The sequence below is a fragment of the Elephas maximus genome, chromosome 8 (assembly GCF_024166365.1).
Source record: "Elephas maximus indicus isolate mEleMax1 chromosome 8, mEleMax1 primary haplotype, whole genome shotgun sequence".
Lineage (NCBI taxonomy): Eukaryota > Metazoa > Chordata > Mammalia > Proboscidea > Elephantidae > Elephas > Elephas maximus.
The window spans coordinates 88,860,017-88,886,380 of NC_064826.1; the positions used below are offsets into that span (position 1 = coordinate 88,860,017).

General features: G+C 39.4%; 2 protein-coding genes across 8 annotated transcripts in view; one reads left to right on the forward strand and one right to left on the reverse strand.

Moving 5' to 3' along the window:
* Window positions 1-18,861, reverse strand: part of HIBADH (3-hydroxyisobutyrate dehydrogenase) — a 200,385-nt gene extending 181,524 nt beyond the window's left edge. For 2 of the 3 annotated variants that reach the window (XM_049893330.1, XM_049893331.1), the window contains exons 1-2: window positions 18,774-18,861; window positions 1,401-1,523 (exon numbers count right to left, since the gene is read on the reverse strand). In XM_049893330.1, coding sequence (XP_049749287.1) covers window positions 1,401-1,423 — 23 coding nt within the window. In that variant the 5' untranslated portion in view covers window positions 1,424-1,523; window positions 18,774-18,861. The remainder of the gene's footprint in view (window positions 1-1,400; window positions 1,524-18,773) is intronic. The other variant, XM_049893332.1, reaches the window with a different exon arrangement.
* A 23-nt stretch (window positions 18,862-18,884) lies between these two features.
* TAX1BP1 (Tax1 binding protein 1) overlaps window positions 18,885-26,364 on the forward strand; it is a 94,808-nt gene continuing 87,328 nt past the window's right edge. For all 5 annotated transcript variants that reach the window (XM_049893325.1, XM_049893324.1, XM_049893326.1 and 2 more), the window contains exons 1-2: window positions 18,885-18,991; window positions 24,578-24,746. In XM_049893325.1, coding sequence (XP_049749282.1) covers window positions 24,585-24,746 — 162 coding nt within the window. In that variant the 5' untranslated portion in view covers window positions 18,885-18,991; window positions 24,578-24,584. The remainder of the gene's footprint in view (window positions 18,992-24,577; window positions 24,747-26,364) is intronic.

The window sequence follows — 26,364 nt, forward strand, 5'->3', positions numbered from 1 at the left end:
GATGTGGTAACAGGTTTATGATATAGCAGGCATTCATGTGAGCAGTTCACAACTCTAAGAAATAGGTACTATTATTATCTTCAATTTACAGATGAGCAAAATTAAGGCTCATAGAGGTTAAGTAAATTTCACAAGGTCACCCAGGTCCATCTGTCTCAAAAGTAAGAAAGTCTAGTATTTCTTTATCCATGTGTGTATCACCTATTGTTCAGCCAGGATGTCCTTCAGACCTTACTCTAAGAAGGCATGGAGGCAGAGAAGAGTGTAGAAAGAAGGTTTGTAGATGATCTGAAATAGAGTTTCTCTGGACAGGACTCTTTCAGAGAGAGCGTGAACATCACAGTCGAGGGCCTGGCATTGTTTAGATATTGTAGGGTTGGAAACCTGTGCTTTGTAAGTTTGACAATACTTATGAATTTTGTGTTTTCTTTATGTCCCTTTGTCTTTTGCAAGTTCCTTTGGAAAATTTCAGCCTGCTTTGCTGTGCTGAAAGAAACCATCTTCTTTTGTTTATGCTTGAAGCAGAAAGAAAGGTCGGGAAGAGGATGGGATGGGAGTGAGAGGGAGGCATGGGGTGACAGTGGTTATCAAAGTAGAAGAGGCCTAAAAGGGAGACTCATTTGTATACACACACTCCTGGGATGGGCAATGAAAAGGGGCAAACATCTTTTTATTTAACTTGTACCGTTGTCCTCTCTTGGCTGTGGATGCTGTCTGTGAAACGGGCATCCAAATGGAGTGTATGTGGGGTTTCTTTGGGAGCTCTGTAGGGAACCACCCCACTGTTTGTGTTCCTGATTTGGGAGAAGTTAGCCTGATCTCCTTTAAAGTCCATCAACTGCCTCTTTTTTCCCCCATATAATGCTACCACTCCTTGAGGCTGAAATCCTTTTGCCCTGCAGGCATCCCTCTTCAGTGGTGTAGCCACAAAATGGCTCCAGCCTGGCTGCCTTCTTCAGTGTCCTCTTGACCAAAAAACTCCCACATTCTGGCTATGCCCAACGGTAATCTAATTAAAAACCAAAACAAAACAAAACTGTACTTCACTTGATGTGTTCATGCTTTACCAGCTATGCCTAAAACAATTTCTTCTCCAAGTGCATCAACTCTTCTGTATTACTTCAGCAAAGGAGCAGACTGCTTCCCTACTTTCCTTTCTCTCTTCCCTGTCATCACTCTCCAATTTCTTTTCCCTCTGCTCCAATAGGAACAAAGGGAAGATCAGTAACATGGGACATAGCCATAACTTCAACCTGGGACATGACCCTCTTCCTCTTGTAGATACTTCTCAAATTTACAAATTCACTGGAGGTTCACTTAGTGTCCTAATTTGGCTTGGGTTGGGGGTGAGAAGTGAAGCAGAAAAAAAAAAAAAAAAAAGGCAAATGGAGGAAACTCACAATCTGGGTCTTTCTTTCAGCATTTCTGGTCTTCGTATATAAGCTGCAGGTGCCAGGGATGATGGCTGGGGTAGCAAATCTAGTTCTCTTAGCAAGTTCCAAGGGCATGCATCTGAAGATTTCCTTTGGAATTGAGAGTGGGAAATGTAAGCACCCATTTTCCTTAGTTTTAGCACCTTATGCTCTCAGCTTTGGGGTTTTCCCAGCAATTCAGAAGTAATGGGAAAAAATCTTATTCAACATTCAATTATATCTGTGTTAATGCAATAGCAAAGGTACAGAAATATGCTTATCTCAATAAGAGCATCCATGGGAAGTGAAGTAAGATAGCATTAAGTGAAAGAGCTAACAGAGCCCCAACCCTTGGCAGCTACTCAATTGGTGATAGCCCTTATAGTTCCATAATCTCTCATTTAAAACTATTGTGGCAAGTATGTTCCAGAATTGAGATATTTTTGGATTTTAGAAAGATTATTCTATATACTATGTAGCACCCCTAGTGGGATGTGAAGCAACACCCTCTAATCAAACATGTTAATATTTCTGCGGTGAAACATAGACACAGCCACACCAAGTGGTTTAAATAAAGAGTTTAAAAAGCCTCAGATCAGATCAGGTGACGATTTTCCACTAAATGAGTTCAGATCATTACATGGTTTTGGTATCAAATGAGTTATAAAATTGTCAATTTTCAGAGCTCTTTGGATTTCAAAATTTCAGATAAAAGACTGTGGACTTGTATTAATAATATGAGATCTTTGTCCCAGGAACTAAAAACCAGCAAACGAATTCATTGGCTAAAGCTACCCTCATGTTGGTTTCCATCAATGCTTCATTGATCTGGCTCTTTACAAAATAAACTGTGCTCTGTTTTACCTAGTCACGTTTTACTGAGCTAGCCTAAAACAATGTCATTTCTAAGTGCATCAATTGTTCTACCACTCTGGCAAAAGTAGTTGATGTCTAGTAGACAAGACCTCTTGGATGACTATAACAGTATAGAGATTTATTAAATGGTGCCCTGCTGGTTAACAAGCATTCATACAACTCTGACACATACCTAAATTATAACTAGGGAGGCTCAAGCACAAGGCTGAGTTTACTGAGCATTTTGTCCACCTTAAAGAGTATGGAATACACTCTTTAGTTATTATTCCCTTTAAAGTGTTACATTCTAGCTACTGTTAGTTGATTACATATGCCACTGACTTTGGCCAAGCTCCAGGTAATCAAGGGTACTTTCCACTTTTGTAAGTCTAAATTTTTTTTAGTTAAAAAAAGAATAAAGACTATAAATTTAATCCATAGAGTTCCCAAATTACTTACATTTATTATTTAACTTGCGGTGTTTACTACCAATTAGTTGCCTCATTTAAAATAATATACTGTAGACGGATTCATGTTAGACTAAAAATATTTTCAATATTAACTTATTAGAGCAGTAAGAAAGATATTTTTAGCACAATTTTAAAAGTGCCCTAGAGCTTTAGAATTGAAAGAGTATGTTCATAACTTCTACAGGGTTATAAAATATAATTTTCAAGAAATACATGAGATGATAAACACTCAATTCAGAATAGTAGTTACCCCTGGTGGAGAGCAGAATATGATCTCTGAGGGGCACATGAGGACCTTCAGCTGTATGGATAAAGTTTTATTCACGAAGCTGGATTAAGGGTTGTTATTGTTGATAATTGCCATCGAGTAAGCTCTAATTTTTAAGCTCTAACTCATAGCGATCTTAATGTATAAAGGAAAAAGACGCTGCCCAATATTGCGCTGTCTTTATGATCCCTGGCATGTATGACTCCATCACGGTAGCTGTTGTGTCAATCTTTCTCACTGAGGTTTACCCTGATTTTTGCTGACTCTCTACCAACCATGATGTCCTTTTCTGTCGATTGTTCTTTCTTAATGACATGCCCAAAACAAGTGTTGCCAATCTTGCTTCTAAGGAACATTCTGGTTGTATTTCTTCTAAGACTGATTTGTTCATTCTTTTGGCAATCCACAGTATATTCAATATCCTTCACCAACACTACATTTCAAATACCTCAGTTACTCTCCTGTCTAACTTTTTCATTACTCAACTTTCACATGCATATAAGGCGATTGAAAAAACTATGGCCTGGACAGCTGCACCTTAGTCATCAAAGTGACATTTTTGTTTTTTAAAAATTTAACGAGGTCTTTTGCAGCAGATTTGCCTAATACAATACACTATTTAATTTCTTGGCTGCAGCTTCCATGGATGTTGATTGTTGATCCAAGTAGAATGAAATCCTCGACAACTTCCATTTCTTCTCCATTTATCATGATGTTGTTTATCAGTCCAGCTGTAAAGATTTTCATTTTCTTCAGATACCGGTGTAATTCATACAGAAGGCTGTAGTCTTTGGCCTTCATCAGTAAGTGCTTCAGGTGTTTATTATTATCTATACATTCTTGAATGTCTGAAAAATTTTGTGATAAATTAAATATATATGTATAATTTGTATTAATTCATCTAGGCTAGGGCAAGTGAAACACAAAATATACTTCTGTTATCATATATTCTGATAATGATGAGCTATTTACCATTCGACTACCCGTCCACGGATTTGCTTCCACTGTCCTCCAATGTTTCTTAATTGTTGAATGCCCACTCCTGCTCAGGATTCTTTGTAGGAATTAGTTGGTAGACAAAGGGAAGGCTTACAGACAAATTGTTGGCGGAAAATGATTCCGTGTTGAATGTGAAGTATGACGTTTTATTCTTAAAGGAGCTTGATGGCACTGTGGGAACCCCAGGCCTCCTCCAAGGTCTACTCTGGTCACATTTCTGTCCCCTGGTCAGTCTTGCATGTTTCATCCTATCCTTAACCTCACATGATGCAGAAGATGGCCACTTGTCATGCCATCTGCATTTTTTGTTCTGTACTTCCATTCTCATGGAAGCTATTGAAAAGAAAGCATACTTATTACACGGGAGTTGTCTTTCCCCAAATCCCAGGCTCTTTTCCATAAAAATTTATATGCAAAAGAGCCAGACTCCACATTATTCAGGCTATACTATTTCGTGTTTTCTCTAAGCAGAAAAACTCCTGGAAAGCAAATGTTAAGTGAACATAAAAATGCTTATTTAGTACTGTTTACACAAAGTTTAGTATATTTAACAGTTTGTCTTATTAAAATTTTATTCCGTTTTTAGATATTGTTACAGTAATTACATAACATTTCATTATAAGTGCAGTTCAGATAAAATAGGGCTTTGATATCATGTACATATGCTACATGTGTGTTATGTATAATGCTTACATATGATTGTTCTTAGAATCTTGGAGAAATATGTTTACCTCTTGGAAGTGAAATATTCTAGATTTGAAATCCTCAAATAAACTCATAATTTTCAAAATCTGTTGGTTCATAAAGAGGACACCGAGGTTTTGTAGGAGTTGTTTACCCTATTCCTTTGGGTCAGTCTTTGTAGAATGGGCAGCTCTAAGGCCTTCTGGCTCAGTAGTGGTCTCTACTATTATCCTTCCAAAAGAAGTGAGACAAACTCCAGGGGCAGAACCAAGGTAAAGGAAGTCAAGGTCTGGGAAGAGCTTTCAGACATTGGTGTTGTTATCCTGAACAAAGGAAAGAGAACTTGGGGCATGTGTTCTATGGTTTGATTAATGAAACTAGGCCCTGGTTTGCTTTGTCCAATGGACAGGGGCCTGATTAGTCTCCTATGAATGTGCACAACTTGTCCTGAGAATGACCAGTTTACAGCTGTAAGGAGACCAGTGAAAATTCACTACTGTTGAAAAAGCAATCCAAAATCACGTTCCTAAAAGGATGGGGTAGTCGCATTATCTCCAGGAAAAGGACATTCTAGGTCCAATTGTGGAATACCATGATGGTCTATGTTTCTAAGGGTTAAACTGGCCAGGGTAAGCTGGCTTCTAAGTAGTGGCCTTGAGAAGAGCTGATTCTAGAATAGAAGCCTTTCTAAGACATTGCCGACCTGGTACCCTTGGTGTAGTAATCTAATCATTCTTTCTTAGTCTCTCCCAACTGGACTAAGAATGATAATAACTAACCTATACGGTACCTCAGCATTTAAAAGTGCTTTCTCCCATCCTCCAATGCTTGAGTAGAAAACTCGGGACAGAGAATCTATCAATTTGATGGGGACTCTAAGCTATACAGAATGTCCATTTATTCTTTCAATTAATTTTTTTTTTTTATTTCCCTTACGTGTCAGGCAGTTCTAGGCATAGGGACATTACAGTGAATAAAATAAAATCCCTGTCCTAATGGAGTCTATATTTTTACAAATGAAAATATAGCAAATATCAGATAGTGAGAAGTGCTATAAAGAAAAATAAAGCAGGATAAAGAACTAGAAAAGTAAAAAAGGATGAAAGGAATGCTGTTTTGTATTGAGTAGTAAGAGAAGGTCTCTCTGAGAAGGTGACATTTGAGCAGAGACTAGACTATATTAAGAAAGTATGCTATGTGACTTTCTGGAAGAAGACTGTTCTAGGCAGTGGGACCAGCATGTGCAAAGGCCCTGAGGCAGAAGCAAATTTGTGTAACTTTTTATTTTTTATTATGGAAAATTTTAAACATAAACTAAAGTAGATGGAATTATATAATTAACCCATGAACCCATTCTATATTTCCAACCAATTTATCACCCCTCCCCTACCACCATATTAGCTTGTTTTAAAGTAAATCCAAGGCATCATTTAGTTCATTCATAAATACTCAGTATCTCTAAAAATAAGACAGCTTTTCTTTAACAGACCACAATATCACCATCACACCTAAAAATTATTAATAATTCCTTAATATCTTCAAATGTTCACTAGTGCTCGACCTTCCCAAATTTACTCATATGTATTTTTTAATAGCTGGTACATTCAAAACAAGATTTAAATAAGGTTATTTGCCATATATGAAAAGAAGCCAGGAGGATAGTGTTGCTGGAAAGAATACAGCCTATTACTAAGGCTTACAGCCTCGTGAAAAAAACAAAACAAAACAACACTTGCTGTCTAGTCGACTCCAACTTACGGCAACCCTATCTGTGCCCGAGTGGAACCGTGCTCCATAGGGTTTGCAATGGCTGATTTTTTGAAAGTAGATCCCTAGGCCTTTCTTTCAAGGCATCTGTGGATACCTGAGACTCTAACCTCTCGGTTAGCAGCCAAGCATATTAACTGTTTGCACCACCCAGGGGCAGAATCTAAACACCAGTTAGGGTAAGCAGAAGTTACCAGGACAACAGGAACTGAGTGATGAGTGTTGGCTAACAGAGACGCTCAGGCTTGTTTCCATTTACTAAAAATGTTGCCCTGGGGGGTCCGCCCCCAGACGGAATGATTCAGAATGGCTGGGTTTCAGGTGTGAATAGAATAATTTAGGAGCCTACCAGAACTAATCTGGAGATAAGATTGCCCTGCCCTAGAGGCCCGTGAATCCTTCTGCCACAGCACTCTCAAAGTGGCTGGACAGGACAGAATACCAACATTTGTTCTAAACACTATCCTAAAAATTAAAAACAAAAAACAAAAAAACAACCTATTGCTGTTGATTCTGACTCATAGCAACCCTATAGGACAGAGTAGAACCCCATGGGGTTTCCAAGGAGCAGCTGGTAGATTTGAACTGCCGACCTTTTGGTTAGCAGCCAAATGCTTAACCACTGTACCACCAGGGCCTGTACACACCAGCTCTTCATTCTCATGGAGTTCCTGGGTGATGCAAACACTTCACATGCTTGGCTGCTAACGGTAAGATTGGAAGTTGGAGCCTACTCAGTCACCTTAGAAGAAAGGCCTGGCAATCCACTTCCCAAAAAATCAGTTATCAAAAACGTATGAAACACAGTTCTACTCTGACACTCATGGGGCCACCATGAGTCAGAGTCCATTCAATTGTAACTGGATTTCATTCTTAAAATAACCCTGCAATATAATATTTTTATTTATAAAAAAATGAAACTGAGGCTCAGAGAGGTTAAGTATCCTACACAGTGTGGAGAGTAGATTTGAGTACTGGCCTATCTGACCCTAAAGCTGGTCTTCACTTTCTGATATTATGTCACGTATTCATTGCTGTCTTCACTTTCTGACATTATGTCATATATTCTTTTTTGTGTATTATCTGTTTCTTCCCCACCAGAATGTAAGCTCCACAAGCAGCCTCAGCAGCTACTCTTCCTTTTCTTTTCTTTGTTTGTTGTAAATATAATCTATCACACAACTTTTGCCAATTTAACGTTTTACAAGAGTACAACTTATTGACAGCAATTACAGTAATTGGCTGTGCAACCCTACCTTAAACAACAAGAAATTTCCATCACTATTAACCCTCTTTCACCCTCCCTCCTGCCCTTGGTAACCACTAATAAACTCTGTTCTCTATACCTTTGCCTTTTCTTGTCTCTTTATATAAGTGAGGTCATACGATACTTGTTCTTTTATGATTGACTTATTTCACTCAGCGTAATATTGGTGACCTTTCCAATGGAGCTTTCAGTGAACTGGTGGGAGTTGAGCACGTCACAGTGAGCTGAGGGATGAATGGTCAGTGAGTAAGTCGAGATGGATGGTTAATGAACATGTAGCAGTGTGAATTTTTAAACTCAGGGTCGTAATGAGTCGGAATCAACTCAACGGCAAGAGGCTTTTTTTGTTATTTTAAACTCAAAACCCACTGCTGTCAAGTTATTCCAACTCACAGCAACCCTATAGGACAGGGTAGAACCTCCCCACAGGGTTTCCAAGGTGTGCCTAGGGGATTTGAACTGCAGACCTTTTTGGTTAGCAGCCATAGCTCTTAACCACTATGCAACAGGGTTTCCATTTTAAACTCAAGTATGTAAAAAGTACACAATTTTTAATATATCCTACTAATTTAATTTCTATTTCGAGCTCCCCCCTTCCAGTTTTGTTAGGATTTTGGAATATTAGTAGTAGGATGGGGTAGGGGACCTTTGGAGGAAGGTTAGACAGGCCGTGTGGTATTGTCTATCTAGATGTACCCTCCCACCCTCTCCTGCCCAGAAAAATCTATTTCTAGACTTGAGGAGGAGGATGATCCATGTTCCCACCATCTTTATGTTGCTGGATGAAAACCCCAGATTTTGCTTGGCCTGACTTGTTACAACCAATAAGCAAGAGGCCCAGGTGGGAGATCAGAAAGAAGCCTTTATTTCATTGTATAAGAAAAGGAGCAATCCGGGCTCCTTGGAGGCAGCTTGGGGAGGTGGGCTTTTACAGGGAGCAGACAGGGAAATGTAAATTTATCATGAATACTCAGGATTGACTTTCACGCAGGTGCTCAGAGTTTAGGGATGACTATGCATTTTCTGTAGACAAGGTTTTGATCCCCCAGGATGGAGGAACGGATGAATTTTTCTTCACTACGATGTTAAGTCTCCACCCAGAGGCGAGTTCAGGCCATCTATGGTCCCTTCTGTGGTTATCTCATCAAGGACAATTTCAGAAGAAAGGGCAGTTTATTTTGCTTGGTTTTTAGGAGGATAAGTCAGAGCAGTGTCTCTTAAGAGGGCTGGGTTCTGAGGGTGCCTGCCTCATTTATACCCCTTTCACCCTGGCTTCTTTTCAAATGATTTTCTCTGTGGCCTGAATCCTTTACCCATTTTGGGGTTTGAGTTTTTTAAAAGAAAAATTAAAAAGATTCTCTTTCTAGCTTCTACTCCTTTCCCCAAGGCAACAAACCTATGAGTTTGATAGGTGGCAAGGGTTGGAAAGGTGGCAAGCTATAGAAGGGGAAAATACCAAGAAAAAATAAATTAGTATCTCAAATATACTATTATGTCACGTAGTTTGGTCTTTAAAGAAGTTCCACAGGGAAGGGAAGAAAAACAGGATAATGGTTGGAAGAAGACATGAGGCAAAGTAAGAATCTCCTGGAATGACAGCAATTGTGATTCAGAAAATACAATTAAGGTCCCTTACCTAAAGAAATCTTCCCTACTGATACATGAAAGCCTAGCATTGACAGGTTCATTGCTTCATGTTCAAAAGTCTTATTTTGAGATCCTCATACTTGTGTAAGTTCCTCACAGTCACAGAGTTAATATTGAAAGTCAGTTTTTTTCCTGGTTAAGACTGGTTGGTGCCTGAGGAGATAGGGACTGTTGGACCGGAGAAAGGATACCTGAAAAGGAGGAAAAAGTATAGAAAAGGAAGGATTCCAGAAAGGGAATTTTGTTTGCTTCACAACTTGTCTTAGAACTTGCTTTATCACAGTAATCAACCTCAAAAGCCAATTCTCACAATTAACTAATAAAATGCATTATAAATCACTTTCTAAAGACATTCAACATAAGTGCTTAATAATAATGTCATTTTCCTTTTTGTCCTCAAGGTAGGATCAACACAGCTATAGTCTCTTCTGAGAATAAAGGCATTCTTTCATCTAGTAAAGTCATTGCTAAATGGCAATAAATCATCATTCATTGAATTCTACAACCTAAACTATATATGTTACCAAAGAAATTCTAGCCCCTATGCATCATAATTAACATGGAATAACAGTACAAAATAGTGGTACAACAAAGAGCTATATGGCAATAAGCCTAGCTGGTCAAAACTAAATTAAGTCACCAAGCAATTACTTAAGGGGAAGAAAGAAAATCAATTAAGACAGGTTCTACCTGTGTAGCTAACAGGAGAGGTAGAATGGTTTATCAGCCTACGTCCAGTCAGGAGACAAACCACACAGTAATTTGAACGGGTGAAGTTTGAAATAAAGAATTATTAACTACAACAGGGGATTGGCATAATAAAGCTATTAAGTAAAGGGAACTTTAAAAAAATATAAGAATTTCAGATACATAGAGCAGGTTCCTATGGTTAAGACACAACACTCAGGCAAGAGTCCCTCCCAGGGCTGAGATCCAGACCTTATTGCGAAGGGCATGGCTGTGGATCACTGAATGAAGAAGTCCTACAGAGAAGTCCCCATGGTGCTGTATTGATGGAGCTTGCTGGAAATCTACTTCCGGAACTTGATAGAAATATACCTTTTGGAACTTGCCAGAAATCTGCCCTTCAGGGTTCTCACTGAAGGCACTCTGCCATAAAACTGCTCAGATGGGGGTACTGGGGAGGAAAATTGCTGGGTGTTGCTAGCCTCTGTATTACAGGGATTGGAAACTGGAGAAGGCCCCTACCCTGCAGGAGCTGGACACTGGCAAAGTCACATGTGCTGCAAGGGTCTGCTGGAGTGTACACAGGAACCAGGAAACAACTCTTTCTTCCTGAACTGTCTCTTCAGTGCCTTCCTTCTACTAACAAAGCTTAACAAAGTTGTACCAGCTGGCAAAGGAAAAATATTTAAAGGACCTAGATGCATTTTCACAGAAGAAGCAAAAAGGATGAATTTGGAAGTGAGAGGCAAGAAATTGATAATTAGCAAAACAATCAGCCCTAAATTCCCTCCTTCAAATTTTTAGGTGCCTCAAAAAATGCTTTAATGTTGTATTAAGTAGGCTGAGTATCAGTAAGGTAAATGACTGAATTCTCTCTAATTGTGGACAAATTCCTTTCCACGAAGCTCTTGATTCCCAGGCAAACCTCAGGATGTGGTCAGACACCAGCTTAGCATCCCTGGAAAGTGCGTGAATATTAAGATGGATTTGCCAATCTAGAGAAACAGCATGTACATTATGATCTTAAAGCAACTTGTTTTGGTGTGATGGCGGCAGCATTCAGAATGAAGTCGGGTGAAGAATGGGTGGGAAATGACAGAGTGGAAGACAGACAATTCTTTCTACAAATGAGAAGTTTGTTTGTGAAGGTGAAGACAAAAAAAGGGACCAGCTGGCGGGAAATAAGATGTTGGAGAAGTTTTTAACAAAAGCAAGGGACTTGGGCATGATTAAAAGGCAGTGGCAGAGATCCAGTGGAGATGGGGGGCTTGAATATAAAGGAGAGATAAAGTCGGGTTCCCAAGAAGGTAGACAGAGATTGGATCTGTGGAAATAAAAACACATTTTAGCCTAAAACTTTCATTCAGCCTTTGTTAAAAATAAAACTTTAAGTTACTGTAGAAAACAGTCTGTGGTTCCTCAAAAAGCTAAACATAGAATTATAGTGAACCTTCCATATCCTCAGGCTCCGCATTTGGGGATTTAGCCAACTGCCTGCGGAAAATACCTGGGGAAAAAAACAGACTTTTTTTTCCTTGTCATTATTCCCTAGGAAGGACCAGTCCCTGGAGAAGGACATCATGCTTGGTAAAGTACAGAGTCAGCGGAAAAGAGGAAGACCCTCAACAACATGGACCGACACAGTGGCTGCAACAATGGGCTCAAGGACAACAAGGATTGTGAGCATGGCGCAGGACTGGCCAGTGCTTCCTTCTGTTGTACACAGGGTCACTATGAGTTGGAACCCACTCTATGGCACCTAACAACAACATTACCTAAACAATACAGTATAACAACTATTTATGTAGCACTTACATTGTATTAGGTATTATAAGTAATCTAGTTGTTGTTGTTGTTAGGTATTGTTAGAAGGCACTGAAGAGACATTTCAAGAAGAAAGAGTTGTTTCCTGGTTCCTGTGTACTCACTCAGCAGACTCTTGCAGCACGTGACTTTGCCAGCGTCCAGCTCCTGCAGGGTAGGGGCCTTCTCCAGTTCCCAATCCCTGTAATCTAGAAATACTTTAAAGTATAGGGGAGGATATGTGTAGGTTATATGCAAATACTATGCCATTTTATATCAGGGACTTGAGCATCTTCAGATTTTGGCATCCCAGAACCAATGTCTTGTGGATACTGAGAGATGACTGTACCATACGCCTGTACCATATGTACCCAGCATATGACCAAACAATTCCACTTCTAGGTATAAAATCAAAAGACTTTCTTGAAAGCAGGGACTCAAACAGACACTTGTAAGCAAATGTGTCATAGCAGCAATATTTGCAATAGCCCAAAGTTGGAAACAGCTTAATTGTCCATCAACAAATGAATGTATAAACAAAATGTGGTATATACACACAATGGAATATTATTTAGCCATAAAAAGGAATGAAGTTCTGATACATGCTACGAGATGAACTTTGAAAACATCATGCTAAGTGAAATAAGCCAAACACAAAAAGACAAATATTGTATATTTCTACTTTTATAAAATATCTAGAATAGGTAAGTTCATAGAGACAGAAAGTAGATTAGAGGTTACTAGAGGCTCTACCAGGGGTTACCAGAGGGAGGGAAGAATGGGAAGTTATTGCTTAATGGGTACATATTTTTGGCCTGGAATGATAAAAAATGTTGGAAATAGATAGTGGTGATGTTGTACAACATCGTTAATACATTTAATGCCACTTAATTTGACACTTAAAAGTGGCTAAAGTGGCAAATCTTGTGTTATATATATTTTACCACAGTTAAAAAATTTTTTTTAACTTTAAAAGTTTCTTTTAATAACCAAAAGAACCCCACCAAAGCCGTTGCTGTGGAGTTGATTCTGACTCATAGCAACCTTATATGACAGAGTAGAACTGTCCCATAGGTTTTCCAAGGAGTGGCTGGTGGATTTGAATTGCCGAACTTTTGGTTAGTAGCTGAGCTCTTCACTACTGCACCACCAGGGCTACCTTTTAATAACATTTAATAATTTTTATTAATTACAAGTGCTATTTATATGCAAACGACTAAAAAATAAAGGTATTTAATGGGAAATACGGAGAGGAAAGAACCTTGTAGACACTAATCCTTTGAGAATTCAAAGTACTGTGTTGGCTATTACTCTTCTCAGTAAGATAGGGAAGAAAGGTTTAGACAATATTTATGTTACAGTGACTTCTGAGTTGTGTGAGGTACAAAGAACACTGTTAGGGGCCAGGTGGGGCAAAGGTCTTATTAAATATAAACTTTTGCAGGCTATTTCTTAATATCATAATTTATAGTTTCTCTCTTCAATACTGCCAGAAACTCCCCAAGAGGGTCAACTGTAACTTAAAAATTTTTGTTTAATATTTCCAGACACAACTTTTAAGTGGTAAAATACATGATGACTACAGAAGCTGCGACATATGTTTGTTACAGGAAATTGCACTTAATCTGCAAGATAGAAAGTCAAGAGAGTTTAGGGTATTGGAAATAATGTAAATGAAATGATAATCCACAGACTCTATGCTGGATGATGAGGGAAGTATCAAAAGGAGAAACCTTAATGGATTAGACACCCTGATGAGTTTGAAAAATATCTATAGTTAGCATAGTTGAATAAGCAAATTAGTTGAATAGGAGGTGTTGTCTAAGAGCAGGATGCTTCATTTTGAAGATGGAGCAGTTATGGGTGATAACAAGGTCTAATCTATGACCTTATGTATTAGTTCCCTAGACCTACTTTAGCAAAATACCACAAACAGTTCTGGAGGCTGCAAGTCTGAAATCAAGGTACCAGCAGGGCCATATTCCCTCTGAAGGTTCTAGGGAAGAATCCTTCCTTGCCTCTTTCTGGCTTCTTGTGTCTTTGGCAAGCCTTTGCATTCCTTAGCTTGGAAGTGTATTGCTCCAATCTTTCTCTCTGGTTGCACATGGCTTTCTTCTCTATGTGTTTCTGCATCTATGTCTGAATCTCTCTCTCCTTTTTCTTATAAAGACACCAGTCATTGGATTTAGGATGCACCCTAATCCAGTATGACCTCATCTTAACTAATTACACCTTTAAAGACCCTGTTTTCAAATAAGGTCACATTCTGAGGTTCTAGGTGGACATGAATTTTTGGAGGACACAATTCATCCCAGGCCATCATGGAAATAGGTGTCTGGAGTAGAGGGGAGGAGATGAGGGATTGAAGACATTAAAAGGCCAAGGTGAAGGAAATTAGGGAAACAATTCCATCTACAATAGTGTCTAAGAGAATAAAATACCTAGGAATAAATCTAAACAGGGATGTGAAGAACTTATATAATTAAAACTATAAAACACTGCTGAAAGAGATAAAAGAAAATTTAAATAAATGGAAAGATCTTCCATGTTCATGGATCGGAAGACTTAATGTTGTTAAGATTTCAATACTACCCAAAGCAATCTATAGATTCAATGCAATCCTGATCAAAATTCCAGCAGCCTTCTTTACAGAAATGGAAAAATCAATTCTCAACTTTATATGGAATGGCAAGAGGCCTGAAGAGTCAAAGTAAAGTTGAAAGAGAAGAACAAAGCAGGAGGACTCACACTTCTTGATTTTAAAAGCTATAGTAATCAAAACAGCCTGGTACTGGTATAACATTAGACATACAGACCAATGGAATAGAACTGAGAGCCCAGAAACAAACACACACATCCATGGTCAACTGACTTTTGACAAGGGTGCTGGGAAAATTGGATTTCCGCATGCAGAAAAATGAAACAGGATCCATGCCTCGTGCCATACACAAAAACAAATTCAAAATGGATTAAGGAACTAAATGTGCCAACTAAAACCATATAATTCTTAGAAGAACCAGCAGGGCAATGCTGTCAGGCCTAGCTTTTAACAATGGATTATCTAATACAATAACAAAAGCACAAACAGCAAAAGACAAAATAAATGGGACGTCATAAAAACTAAAAACTTTTGTTCATCAAAAGCCTTTACCAAAAAAGTAAAAAGACAACCTACCAACTGTGAGAATATCTTTGGAAATCATACCTCCAACAAGAACCTAACAACCAAAATACAAATAAAACTTCCACAACTTAACAACAAAAAGACAAACAAGCCAATCATCAAGTGGGCAAAGGACCTGAACAGACATCTCACCAAAGAGGGCATTAAAATGGCCACCAAACACATGAAAAGATGCTCAATGTCATTAGCCATCAGAGAGAAGCAAATCAAAACCACAGTGAGATACCACTTCACTCCTATGGCTTAAGATTAAAAGACAAATACAAAAACAAACAGAAAACAACAAATGTTGGTGAGGATGTGGGGAAATTGGAACCCTTACCCATTGCTGGTGGGAATGCAAAATGGTACAGCCGTTGTGGAAAGTAGTATGGCAGTTTCTCTAAAAGTACAACAACTATATGATCCAGCAATTCCACTCCTAGGTATATAGCCAAAAGACTTGAAAGCAGGGACTCAAACAGGGACTTGTACACCAATGTTCATTGCAGCACTATTCATAATAGCCAAAAGGTGGGCACATTCTAAATGCCCAGCAACAGCTGAATGGATAAACAAAATGGGGTACTGTACATACATACACTGGAATACTACTCAGCCAGTAGGAGAAATGAAGTCTTGATACACACTACAATATGAATGGAGCTGGAAGACAATATGCTGAGTGAAATAAGTCAATCAAAAAAGAGCAAATATTTTATGACCTCAGTTACATAAAATGACAAGAAAACACAAATATATAGAGAACAAAGTTTATTAGTGGTTACCAGGGTCCGGAGAGGGGGAGAAGAGGGTGTTAACAGTGATGGAAATACAGAGTTAAGGGTAGAGTTGCACAGCCATTACCGTAATTGCTGTCAATAAGTTGTACACCTGTAAAAAGTTGCATTGTCAAAAGTTGTGTAAGATATTTACAACAAGGATAAAAAATAGAGTAGCTGCTGAGGTGGAGTATGTACAACAAAACACCTCATGGGATTTGGTTTCTTGGTTTGGAGGTTTAGGGTCATGGTTTCATGGGACACCCCAGTTAATTGGTCTAATAACATGTTTACTGCCTCTATTCTACCTCCTAGTTTGTTTCATAGTGCCCAGGGTCTTAAAAGCTTGCTAGAAGCCATTCAAGGTGCAACAACTGGTCTCTATTCTCCTGGAACAACAGGGGAAGAGGAGGAGTCAGCAACAGTAGGAGGGTATGGAATGTGAGGCTAATAGCCTCCATGAACAACTGTCTCCTTTGCCATGAGACCAGAAGAACTGGATGGTGCCTAGTTACCATTACCTAACATTTTGATCAAAACGGGGAAAACACAAAACAGAATTTCGATTCTGATGGACTCCAGACTTCCTGGAGCCATGAAGGTTGGATGAACCCCTGAAACTATTGCTCTGAGGTAATCTTTAAGCCATAAACCAAAAACATTCCCTCAAGTCTTCTTACAACCCTACAACAGTTTAGCTTAATTAGTAAAAAATGCCTGCCTTGGGCATTATGCTCTTTTAAGAACTATGTATATGGGATCAATTTGACAACAGCAACTTGAAAGATGAGATAGGAACCTTAGGGGACAGTGAATTTATGTTAAAAGGGGAGAAACAACTCAGAAAAGGAAAGTGAGAATGGTTCCTCAACTTGAAGAATGTAATCAGTGTCACTAAATGGTACATGTAGAAACTGTTGAATCGGTGTATGTTTTGTTGTGTATATTCTCAACAACAAAAACAAAATAAATATATTAAAAAAAATAAGCCAAGATGTTGGAACTCTCATCCACGTAGACACTGAAGGGCTTAGAATGGAAACCAAGTCTGGGGAATAGGTGATAATATTCAGTGAAAGAGGAAGAGTGACTTGGAGATCAGCAAACAACAAGGAGGAGAGAGGGTGGCGTAGCTGAGTGATGTGCACCTCAAAGGAGCAAAGTTTTTTTTTATAAATATGTGGGAGAATAATAGTCAGGAAGCAATAAGGAGGAAGGAGTACATCAATGCCATCTCCTAACACATCGGGTATGAGAAAATAAACCACCTTATTGTAGAGTGTTCTGAGTCCTCTCTTTTCTTTCACTAGCCAAAGCCCACCATTATTCAAATCCCATCTTTAACAGCTCTATTTCCTAAACAAAGTTATGTTGTTGTGGTTAGTTGCCCTCCAGTCCGTTCTGACTCATGCGTGCAGAGTGGAACCGCCCTATAGGGTTTTCAAGACTATGACCTTTCAGAAGCAGGTTGCCAGGACTGTCTTCTGCAGTACCTCTGGGTGGGTTCAAATCACCAATTTTTTGGCTAGTAGTCAAAAGAAAACCTTAATACAAACACTAAGGAAAACCAGTGTTCTAAAGGGTGAGACAACTCATTTTGCCTGGTTTTTAAAACCTGCAATGACATTTCTTTATCACGCCTATTTGAACTTGGTTCTAATTTTCAACCCATGCTGAACTACAGTATTGTCCCATTTAAACAAACAAACAAAAAAACCAAACCCGGTGCCATCGAGTCAATTCCGACTCATAGTGACCCTACAGGACAGAGTAGAACTGCCCCACAAGGTTTCCAAGGAGCGCCTGGTGGATTTGAACTGCCGACCTTTTGGTTAGCAGTCATAGCTCTAAACCACTATGCCACCGGGGTTTTTATAGTATAGTTTTTATAGGCTATTATAGTAAGGGAACATATATAATAGTCAAAAGTGATAAATGAAATTGCAATTCAACAGAAAACGAAGGGCAACATTCGCACCCGCAAAGTAACAACCCCAACCTTAAAATAATACAGGTAACAATTCACAGAAATGCGATTGTGAAGAAACCAGTTCTGGAGTGAGACCAAATAGAATCACAGAACATTATTAGAACAGAAGAGCTTCTCAGAGAAACTGAGGATTTACAGTGATCGTAGTTAAAAAGGGACAAGACTGACTAGGAGTTAGGAGAGAGCGTTGGATTTTAGAAGTTGTAGCCCTATCCTTGTGGTCGCTCCCTTCGCTTCTGCTGTGTGCAGCTAGTCCATTCCAACTCATACAAAATCCAAATCCATTGCGGCGGAGTCAATTCCTACTCATAGTCAATCCTATGCGACAGAGCAGAACTGCCCATAGGGTTTATGAGGCTGTAAATCTTTACGGGAGCAGATGGCCAGGTCTTTTTTCTCCTGTGGAGCGGCTGGTGGGTTGGAACCACTGACCTTTCGGTTAGCAGTCAAGCGCTTAACCACTGCGCCACCAGGGCTCCTTCCTTTGGTTCTATTTCCTTATCTATAAGATGAGTGGATTAGTTTAGACAGATTTTTAAGATCCAGGCAGTGGCATGGTAATTGTCCATGTGCTACTTCGCTACCTTTTTTTTTTTTTTTTTAACTTTTATTGAGCTTCAAGTGAACGTTTACAAATCAAGTCAGACTGTCACATATAAGTTTATATACACCTTACTCCGTACTCCCACTTGCTCTCCCCCTAATGAGTCAGTCCTTCCAGTCTCTCCTTTCGTGACAATTCTGCCAGCTTCCAACTCTCTCTATCCTCCCATCACTTCGCTACCTTTTATCGCACTGGTTAAGTTACTTAACTTTTCCGTGTGTTTCCCCATTTTGTAGGTCAAAATAACAATTAAAAAAAAAAAAAACAAATCCAAACGAACAGGGCCTGTTTTGCTGGAACTAGGTGTCTGAGTGAAAATTGCCAGGTAGAAAGAAAGGGGAAAAAGCAGCGGGCCGGAGAAATGCGCGCAGTTACCTGGGCCGCAGGCTTTGAATCGCCTACTTTGGGGCAGGTGGGGAGTCGCGGAGCCCCAAGCGGCGGCGGCGGCGGAAGGGACAGCCCTATGGGCGGAAGTGACGCGACGCTGGCTCCCGGCCCTGAGGGGAGGTCTCGGAAGGAGTTCGGCAGTTGATGGCGTCTCGGGATCGGAAGCCTTTCTGACGCTCCCCCGTTGGCCGGGAGCCCCTCACTGGGTAAGGCGCCTTCCCAGGTCTGCTCCAGCGCCCTTGGCGGGGCGGGCCCCAGTGGGAGCTCTTCTTGGGGACCGTGATACGTCCCTCAGTCCCCGGAGTCTAGGGCCCTGGCCGGTCCGGGGAATATTCTCCGTGGTGACGATGCTGGCAAATGACTATGCTTTTCTTCCCGAGGAGAAACCATTCCTGCCGGACTGCTATTGTGACGGGAAGTGGAGCAGTTTCGGTTAGCTGTGGAGCTGGAAAAGCCATAAGTGGCCGCTCCACACGGAACAGGCCTTAGAGATTTTGCGGAGGCGTGTGGGACGTGGACCCTTGGGCGGGGGGCGAGCGACGCGTGTGACTCAGCCCGGAGGAGGAAAAAAAATCTTGTCAGAACGCTAGGGTGACTGTTGTGAGGGCAGCGTGTGCGCTCCTGGCGACGGCAAGCTGGGGAAGACATCTAGGTGGAGCCCGGAAAGGAGGCTCGGCCTCGCCTCTGCGGAGGAAAAGCGAGCTGTTTGGGTCGAGTCGCCGGGTGGGTGAGGAGGCGGAGACTCCTTGCGCCGCCCACATTTTAGGGCCGCCGGCGGAGTTAGCCGCTCAGGTACGACCTTGTTTATTTACCTGGGCTGCAGAATCAAGAAACTGATTTTTGTGAGGTGTTTAGAAATAGCCCCTCCCCTTAGTACTCACAGGGATTTTTTAATTTTTTTAATTTTCCGAGAAGAGTCACGTTTTTCTTGGCTTAGTCAAAAGTTTCTTGATTTCACCCCTCCTTCCTCCGCCTCCCCCCGCAGGTAGTGAACGTGTCCAGACAGGAGCTCTTGCAGTCTCTCTCAGGAGTTTCCCTGGCCTAGGATTAGAGCTTACAGAGCTTATCTGGGGGTGGGGTGGAGGAGGGGTGGGGGAGTGGACTGGAGGTAGGGGGGCGGTGGTGTTGGCGGCGTTTTGTGTCACTTTATTGGTAAATAAAGTATTACACCTTGCGGTTGTAAAAGAGGGCTCATTGCCTTCAAAGTGGTTTTTCGGTATAAAGAGCTGAGGCCAGACTTTATCGTTCTGTTCTTGGGGTGGATTTGATTCCTTGAAGGATTTTTTTTTTTTTACTCTAGAAATGACTTACTTTTTTTTTTTTTTGGCAATGTGATCGTCAGACTTCAAAGAACATTCTGTTGTAGTTTTAATTTTCTAGTCATCACATTCTTACACTGTTTACAACTATGGCTGCCGCAATTTGTGTAGAATTGGGGTTGCTATGAGTCGGAATTACGCGAGGCAGCGGGTTTAGGTTTTTTTGTTGTCGTTTAGAGGTCTGTAAACCAGTTGATAGTCTTTGAGCTAAAGCATGAATAATCAGAAACTTTCAAAACGTCAAAAAATTTTTTTTATCCTTCAGATGTTTGTATGCCCCATAAGGACTGAATTTGGAGGTAATTTTAAGAGTTCATAATTTTGTTGTTGTTGTTAGTTGCCATCTGGTCGATTCTGACACATGACGACCCCGTGTATGTAGAGAAATGCTCAATAGATTTTCAAGGGTGTGACTTTTTGAAGCAGATCGCCAGGCCTGTCTTCCCAGGTGCCTCTGGATGGGTTCAAACCACCAACCTTTTGGCTAGTAGTCCCATTGCTTAGCTATTTGTGCCACCCAAGGACTCCAAGGGTTCGTATTTTTTTTAATCCAAGATTTTTTAAACTTACACTAACTTTGTTGGTGGTTATCTGAATTACGACACTCAGAGCACACAAAACATTCGTGGTCTAGAATGCACTGTTTCTATGGTAGTACATCATACATGGAGTTTTTAGTACTAATCTGCTTTATTTATTTGCTTTTAGTAACGCTTGTAGAGATGGTAAAATGAAGCAATATTTTGCTAATCTTGGTTTATTATCTTTGTTCTCTTCTAACACAGTTATTTATCCCACTGTAATTTTTAAAGCAAATTTAAGACATCAGTATTTCACTTATAATTAGTTTAGCATTTCTGATACTTTAAAAAACACCACCATAATCACATTATTACCCTTAACAAAGTTACCTTATTTCCTTCTGAATTCTGTTAGAGCTGGTAGATTATTATCTAAATTAAAAAGCTTAGTTCAGTTCTGTATGTTTTCTCCACAGAAGTACTCAGTGGGTCTTTTTTCTACTTCAGTTGACTAAGGTTCATATTTTTGGATTAGTCAAGTAAAATGAATACCAGGAGCCATTGAAAGATACCGCAAAAGCCAGATTTATTTGAGGCTTGAAAAAGTTGCAAGAGGAGGGAGTAAAGATAACCTTGAAATGCCTTTTTTTTACCCCCCCCCAGAGAGTCCTTGGGTAGCCCAAATTTATTGTAGCTAAATTTTTTTTTTTAGATACTTAACCCAGTGCCCACTGGATGTTATTTATCTTTTCTTTAGCCACTGATGAATTCCCAAAATAACAAAATTGGATATTAGACCAAAAACTTTATATGTAGTCTACAGTATAACACACATAAAGGAATTCTAGTGGTATTAGGACTTTAAGGAATATAGTTGAAAACCTGGAAGAGATGAGGTACTGCAGCCAGCATGTGTATGCATTTCAGAATTTGTTTCCTAGTCAAATGTATCTGTCTCTTTAATTCTTGGCAGGAAAATTTTTACTTATCCTTGGCTTAATATACCCATGTTTCTAGAGATGTACTTTAGAGGGTGGAAAGCAAAATTTGTTATGGTAAAGCTGCTTCCATTTCCCTTTGTGTGTAGGGCTGTGTTTCCTTTCCAACTGAGGCAGTTTGTAGTTTTTTTCTCAGCTACACTTCCCAATCATTACCACAAGGTGATGCAGTGACTTTGCACATTACTTTTTCACCGGGCCCTGTGTTTGTGTGCGTGCCTGTAGGTAGTGTTTAAATCTGCGTGTGAATTTTCTTGATATCTTGGCATTCTCAGTGTATTTCAACTTTTTTATAAGCTTTCCCATCTCTTCACTCCTTATCTGTGGGAAGAGTGAATCAGAGGAACTGTGGGGGATTAGACTTTTTATTTCACTATTTAAAATGGGTAATTATATTCAGATTGCATTCATCTATGTTAACATTTTTATGACTAGAAGCTATCTTGGAACTTAATGAAAAGAAAAAACCAAAGTAATGAGAGTGGAAAAACTTTTGTAAAATACATAATTATGGTCTCATTGAACTTTATAAAAAGATTGGATTGCTGAAGGGGGATTGTTGTTACATGCTGTTAAGTTGGTTCCTACTCATAGTTACCTGTGTACAACAGAACGAAACACTGCCTGGCCCTGTAAAAAAAATGCCATCCTCAAAATCGTTGTTATGCTTGAGCCCATTGTTGCAGCCACTGTGTCAGTCCATCTCGCAGAGGGTCTTTTATTTTTCTGCTGACCCAGTGCTTTACCAAGCATGATATCTACCTCCAGGAACTGATGGCTCCTGATAACAGATCCACAGTATGAGAGACATAGTCTCTCATCCTTGCTTCTATGGAGCATTGTGGCTGTACTTCTAAGATAGTACTAATAGAAGTTGGTTCAACTGATTTAGCTACAATATCATTGGTATCTTGTAACTAATAATGAACATTTTTTAAAAAGAACTGGAGTGCATGGCTTTTTTTTCTTCCTTGTTAAACCACTGACTTGAAAGGAGATTATCATTAATGACTTCCTAAGTATCGTGACATCTCCTTGAGCCCAGATTAGCAGAGACAACTCAAAGAAACAAAACTCTTCAGTTATTTCAAGCACAGTTCCTCATTTCTTTGCCAAGTGTTGTTGCTTTCCTGAAGGCTTCAGGTTACCAGGTGGGGAGGATTAACAATTAAGCTCTTCTGTGAAATAGGGTTATTGATAATAAAGCCCCTTTGTTAGTGGGCAGAGGTTAAGGAGTATTGCATCCTGGCAAACCTCAGTGGGGAGAGGCTAACAGAGACAACTGGCCTCGTGTTGTACCACATTGACTTCCAGGTTCACTATTTTGACAGTTTATTTATGGAATGTCCAGTATATTGTTGCAGTAAAGCAGTACTTTGACCATAATGGAAGCATCGAGGAGACAGAGGAGAAACAGGAAACAAGAGAAGCGGTTATTTTCTAAAGTGTTGTTTCAAAACTTAAAAAATTTGGCTGAGTATTTCAAACAAGTCAGCAAAAGAAATAGTTGTAAAAGCAAACTGTCTTAGCTCTTTAGCAATGAAGCTTTCATAATGATTGCTAAAATATGAGTAGTCTTACTGCTGTAGTTGCCCTGTAGAAATTTCATTGATTAGTGAAGTAAATTAGATGAATTTGGTTAGCAAAAATCCTGCTGCAGTTTTCTCCATTATTACAGAGATTCTTATTTTGATGACTCAGAGGCAGGTACCATAGGGTTAGTGTCAGAGTTTGTATACTGTCGAATCAGTGATTATGCTGAGTGTGTGACATAGTCTGTAGATTACTTTTATGAGCAAATTCCCAGTTTCCTTTCTCTGAAAAGCAAAGCAGAAAATGCAGAAAACATTTGGGTCTTGCAGTTTTTTTATAATCCAGTGTCACCATTCATCTGCTACCCAGTGTTTGGTGTTCACTAAGGCGGTTGAGCATTCACTGAATCTGTAAGAGATTTTCAACAATATATACGTATTTCATTGTCACTATATACTTAATTTTTTAATGCACATCTATTTTTAATCACTGAATATATGGAAAGGATACATGAATAGGGGAAGTCAAGGTAAGATCACTGAACCCAGAATGAAAGAGTAGAATCGGTATTGTAGAGAGGAACAAAGAGGCTATTTCAGGGGATGCAGTGGATCAGATTAGGGAGGAAATGATCAAGTTTGAGAGTTCGATATAGAAAGAAAAAATGATGTAATGGTTGAGTGCTTGGCTGTTAACCGAAAGGTTGGCCGTTCGAACCCACCCAGGGGCTCCATGGGAGAAAGATCTGGCAGTCTGCTTCTGGAAAGATTACAGCCTAGTCGAAATTGACTCAATGGCACCTAACAACAAGGACATCCAATAAAATAATGACTTTTTGCTATCCTTGTTTCAGTTTCGTAGTGTCTGTTGCTAGGGGCTGGTAAGTTTATATTGGCAGCTTGTAGACTGAACATTTCTGATTTATTTGTTTCTGGTTGCAACAGAAGCAAAGGGCTAGGCTTTCCAGGAGAGTTGACAGTTGTTTTTTTGTTCTTTTAACTTTAATGGTGGTGTAAATGGTTACGTGCTCAACTACAAGCTGAAAGGTTGGAGGTTTAAACCCACTCTAGAGTTGCCTTAGAAGATGGGCGGTCTGCTTCTGAAAGGTCACAGCCTTGAAAACCCTAGGGAGCTGTTCTACTCTCTATGCATGGGGTCGGTATGAGTTGGAATTAAGTCAGTGGCACGAACAACAATCCCCATGTAACTTTCTGAGCCACATTGGCTTTAGTTATTTCCCAATTTGATTGTTTTTATATTTAATTCCATTTTTAAGGAGGTGTTCCAGTGTTAAAGTATATATCTTCTCAATACTTATGGCATTCAAATATCTGTAAGTTTTGCATTAAATGTTAGGTATTTTCTGAAGATACATGGTTTTTGTAGATGGTATCATTCAACATATTAATTACTTCTTTCAGGTACACAATGACATCCTTTCAAGAAGTCCCATTGCAGACGTCCAACTTTGCACATGTCATATTTCAAAATGTGGCCAAGAGTTATCTTCCTCATGTACACCTAGAATGTCATTACACCCTAACTCCATATATCCATCCACATCCTAAAGATTGGGTTGGCATATTCAAGGTAAGAGAACTTTGATTATTTCTTCCATGAAGGCACACTTCATTTTCTTTTTAAACAAATTGACTAGTTTATAGTAGCCTTTGTTTTAACTCTACATTAAACATAATTTTTGTCAACATCACCATGAAATCTTTAACAAACAGTACATGGTAGTATAAGACAAATGTTGGGAACTTCGCTTTAATAGGCTTTCCTTTCTATGGTCAAAAGATTCAGCTTCACTCAATCAAGGACTTGTGAAATTTTTTTCATAATTTTCCTATTTTCTCCATTCCTTACTTGAAAAAACAATCTCTCCTTTTGGGTTCCTATATCATTTATTGCCTGTTCCAGTCATTTGTAATTAATATGTATTTGTACCTCTACAGCCATGTTATTATATCATCTGTTGTTGTCATACATTGTTTAAATATTGCTTATTCTGTCTTGCGCTGTTATATATGTGTGTTCTGTTTTACATTACTGAATAGTAAATTCTTTGATGGCAAAAGTCTCAGGTCTGGCAAAAGCCTGCTTGAAAATTATCTTGAAATGATCATTACAGTGGTTCCTCATTGCGCTGGAGGTTTTCTAGCAATTTCAACTCTTCAGAATGTAGTGGAGAACTAAAACATAAAAGTGCCCTTTGAACAGTCAAGATAATGTTACAAGTGTCTGAACAATAAAACTCATATACTTTTCTCCTGGGTTACTCTAGAATTTCCCTCAGAATCAGTTTGTTTTATTCTAGATATGGTTCCAGTGGGCTTGAAATTTTGATTGTCTAGTCTATACAAAAGGAGCTTTGGTGGTACGCTGGTTAAGCCACAGAGCTGCTAACTGAAAGGTCAGTGGTTTAAACCCACCAGCTGCTCCATAGGAGAAAGATGTGGCAGTCTGCTTCCATAAAGATTAGTCTTAGAACCCTATGGGGCAGTTCTACTCTGTGCTGTAGGGTTTGCCATGAGTCAGAATCAACTTGATGGCAATGGATTTGGGTTTTTTGGTTTAGCCTATATAAATTAAACAGCAAAATAGAAAGAAATAAGAATAGCTGCAATAATTAGCCATATTGAGAGAACCTAGAAGTGACAGTGTAGGCTGGTAGAGTGAGGAGGGTAGGAAAGCTATATTTGGAAAGAACAAACTTTTGGCATTTATATTACATTTGAATTCCTTGCTTTTAAAATGTTTTATTTATTTTGTTGTTGAAAATATATGCAGTAAAACATACATGAATTCGACAGTTTCTACATGTATCATATACTGACATTGACTACATTCTTCGAGTTGTGTAACCGTTTTCACCTGCCTTTTCTGAGTTGTTCTTCCCTCTTTAACATAATTTCACTGCCCCATAAGGTTCCTATCTACTCTGAAGTTGCTGTTGTCAATTTGATTCCATGTATAGATAGTTCTTAAAAGAGCATAATGCCCAAGGCAGAGATTTTTTAATAGTTAAGCTAAGCTATTGTTTGGTTTTAAGAAGACTTCAGGGATATTTTTGGTTTCAACGTGGTCTCAGGGCAATAGTTTTAGGAGTTCATCCAACCTTCATGGTCCAGGAAGTCTGGAGTCCATGAGAATTTTAAATTCCATTTTGCATTATCCCCCTTCTGGTCAGGATTCATCTGTGGAA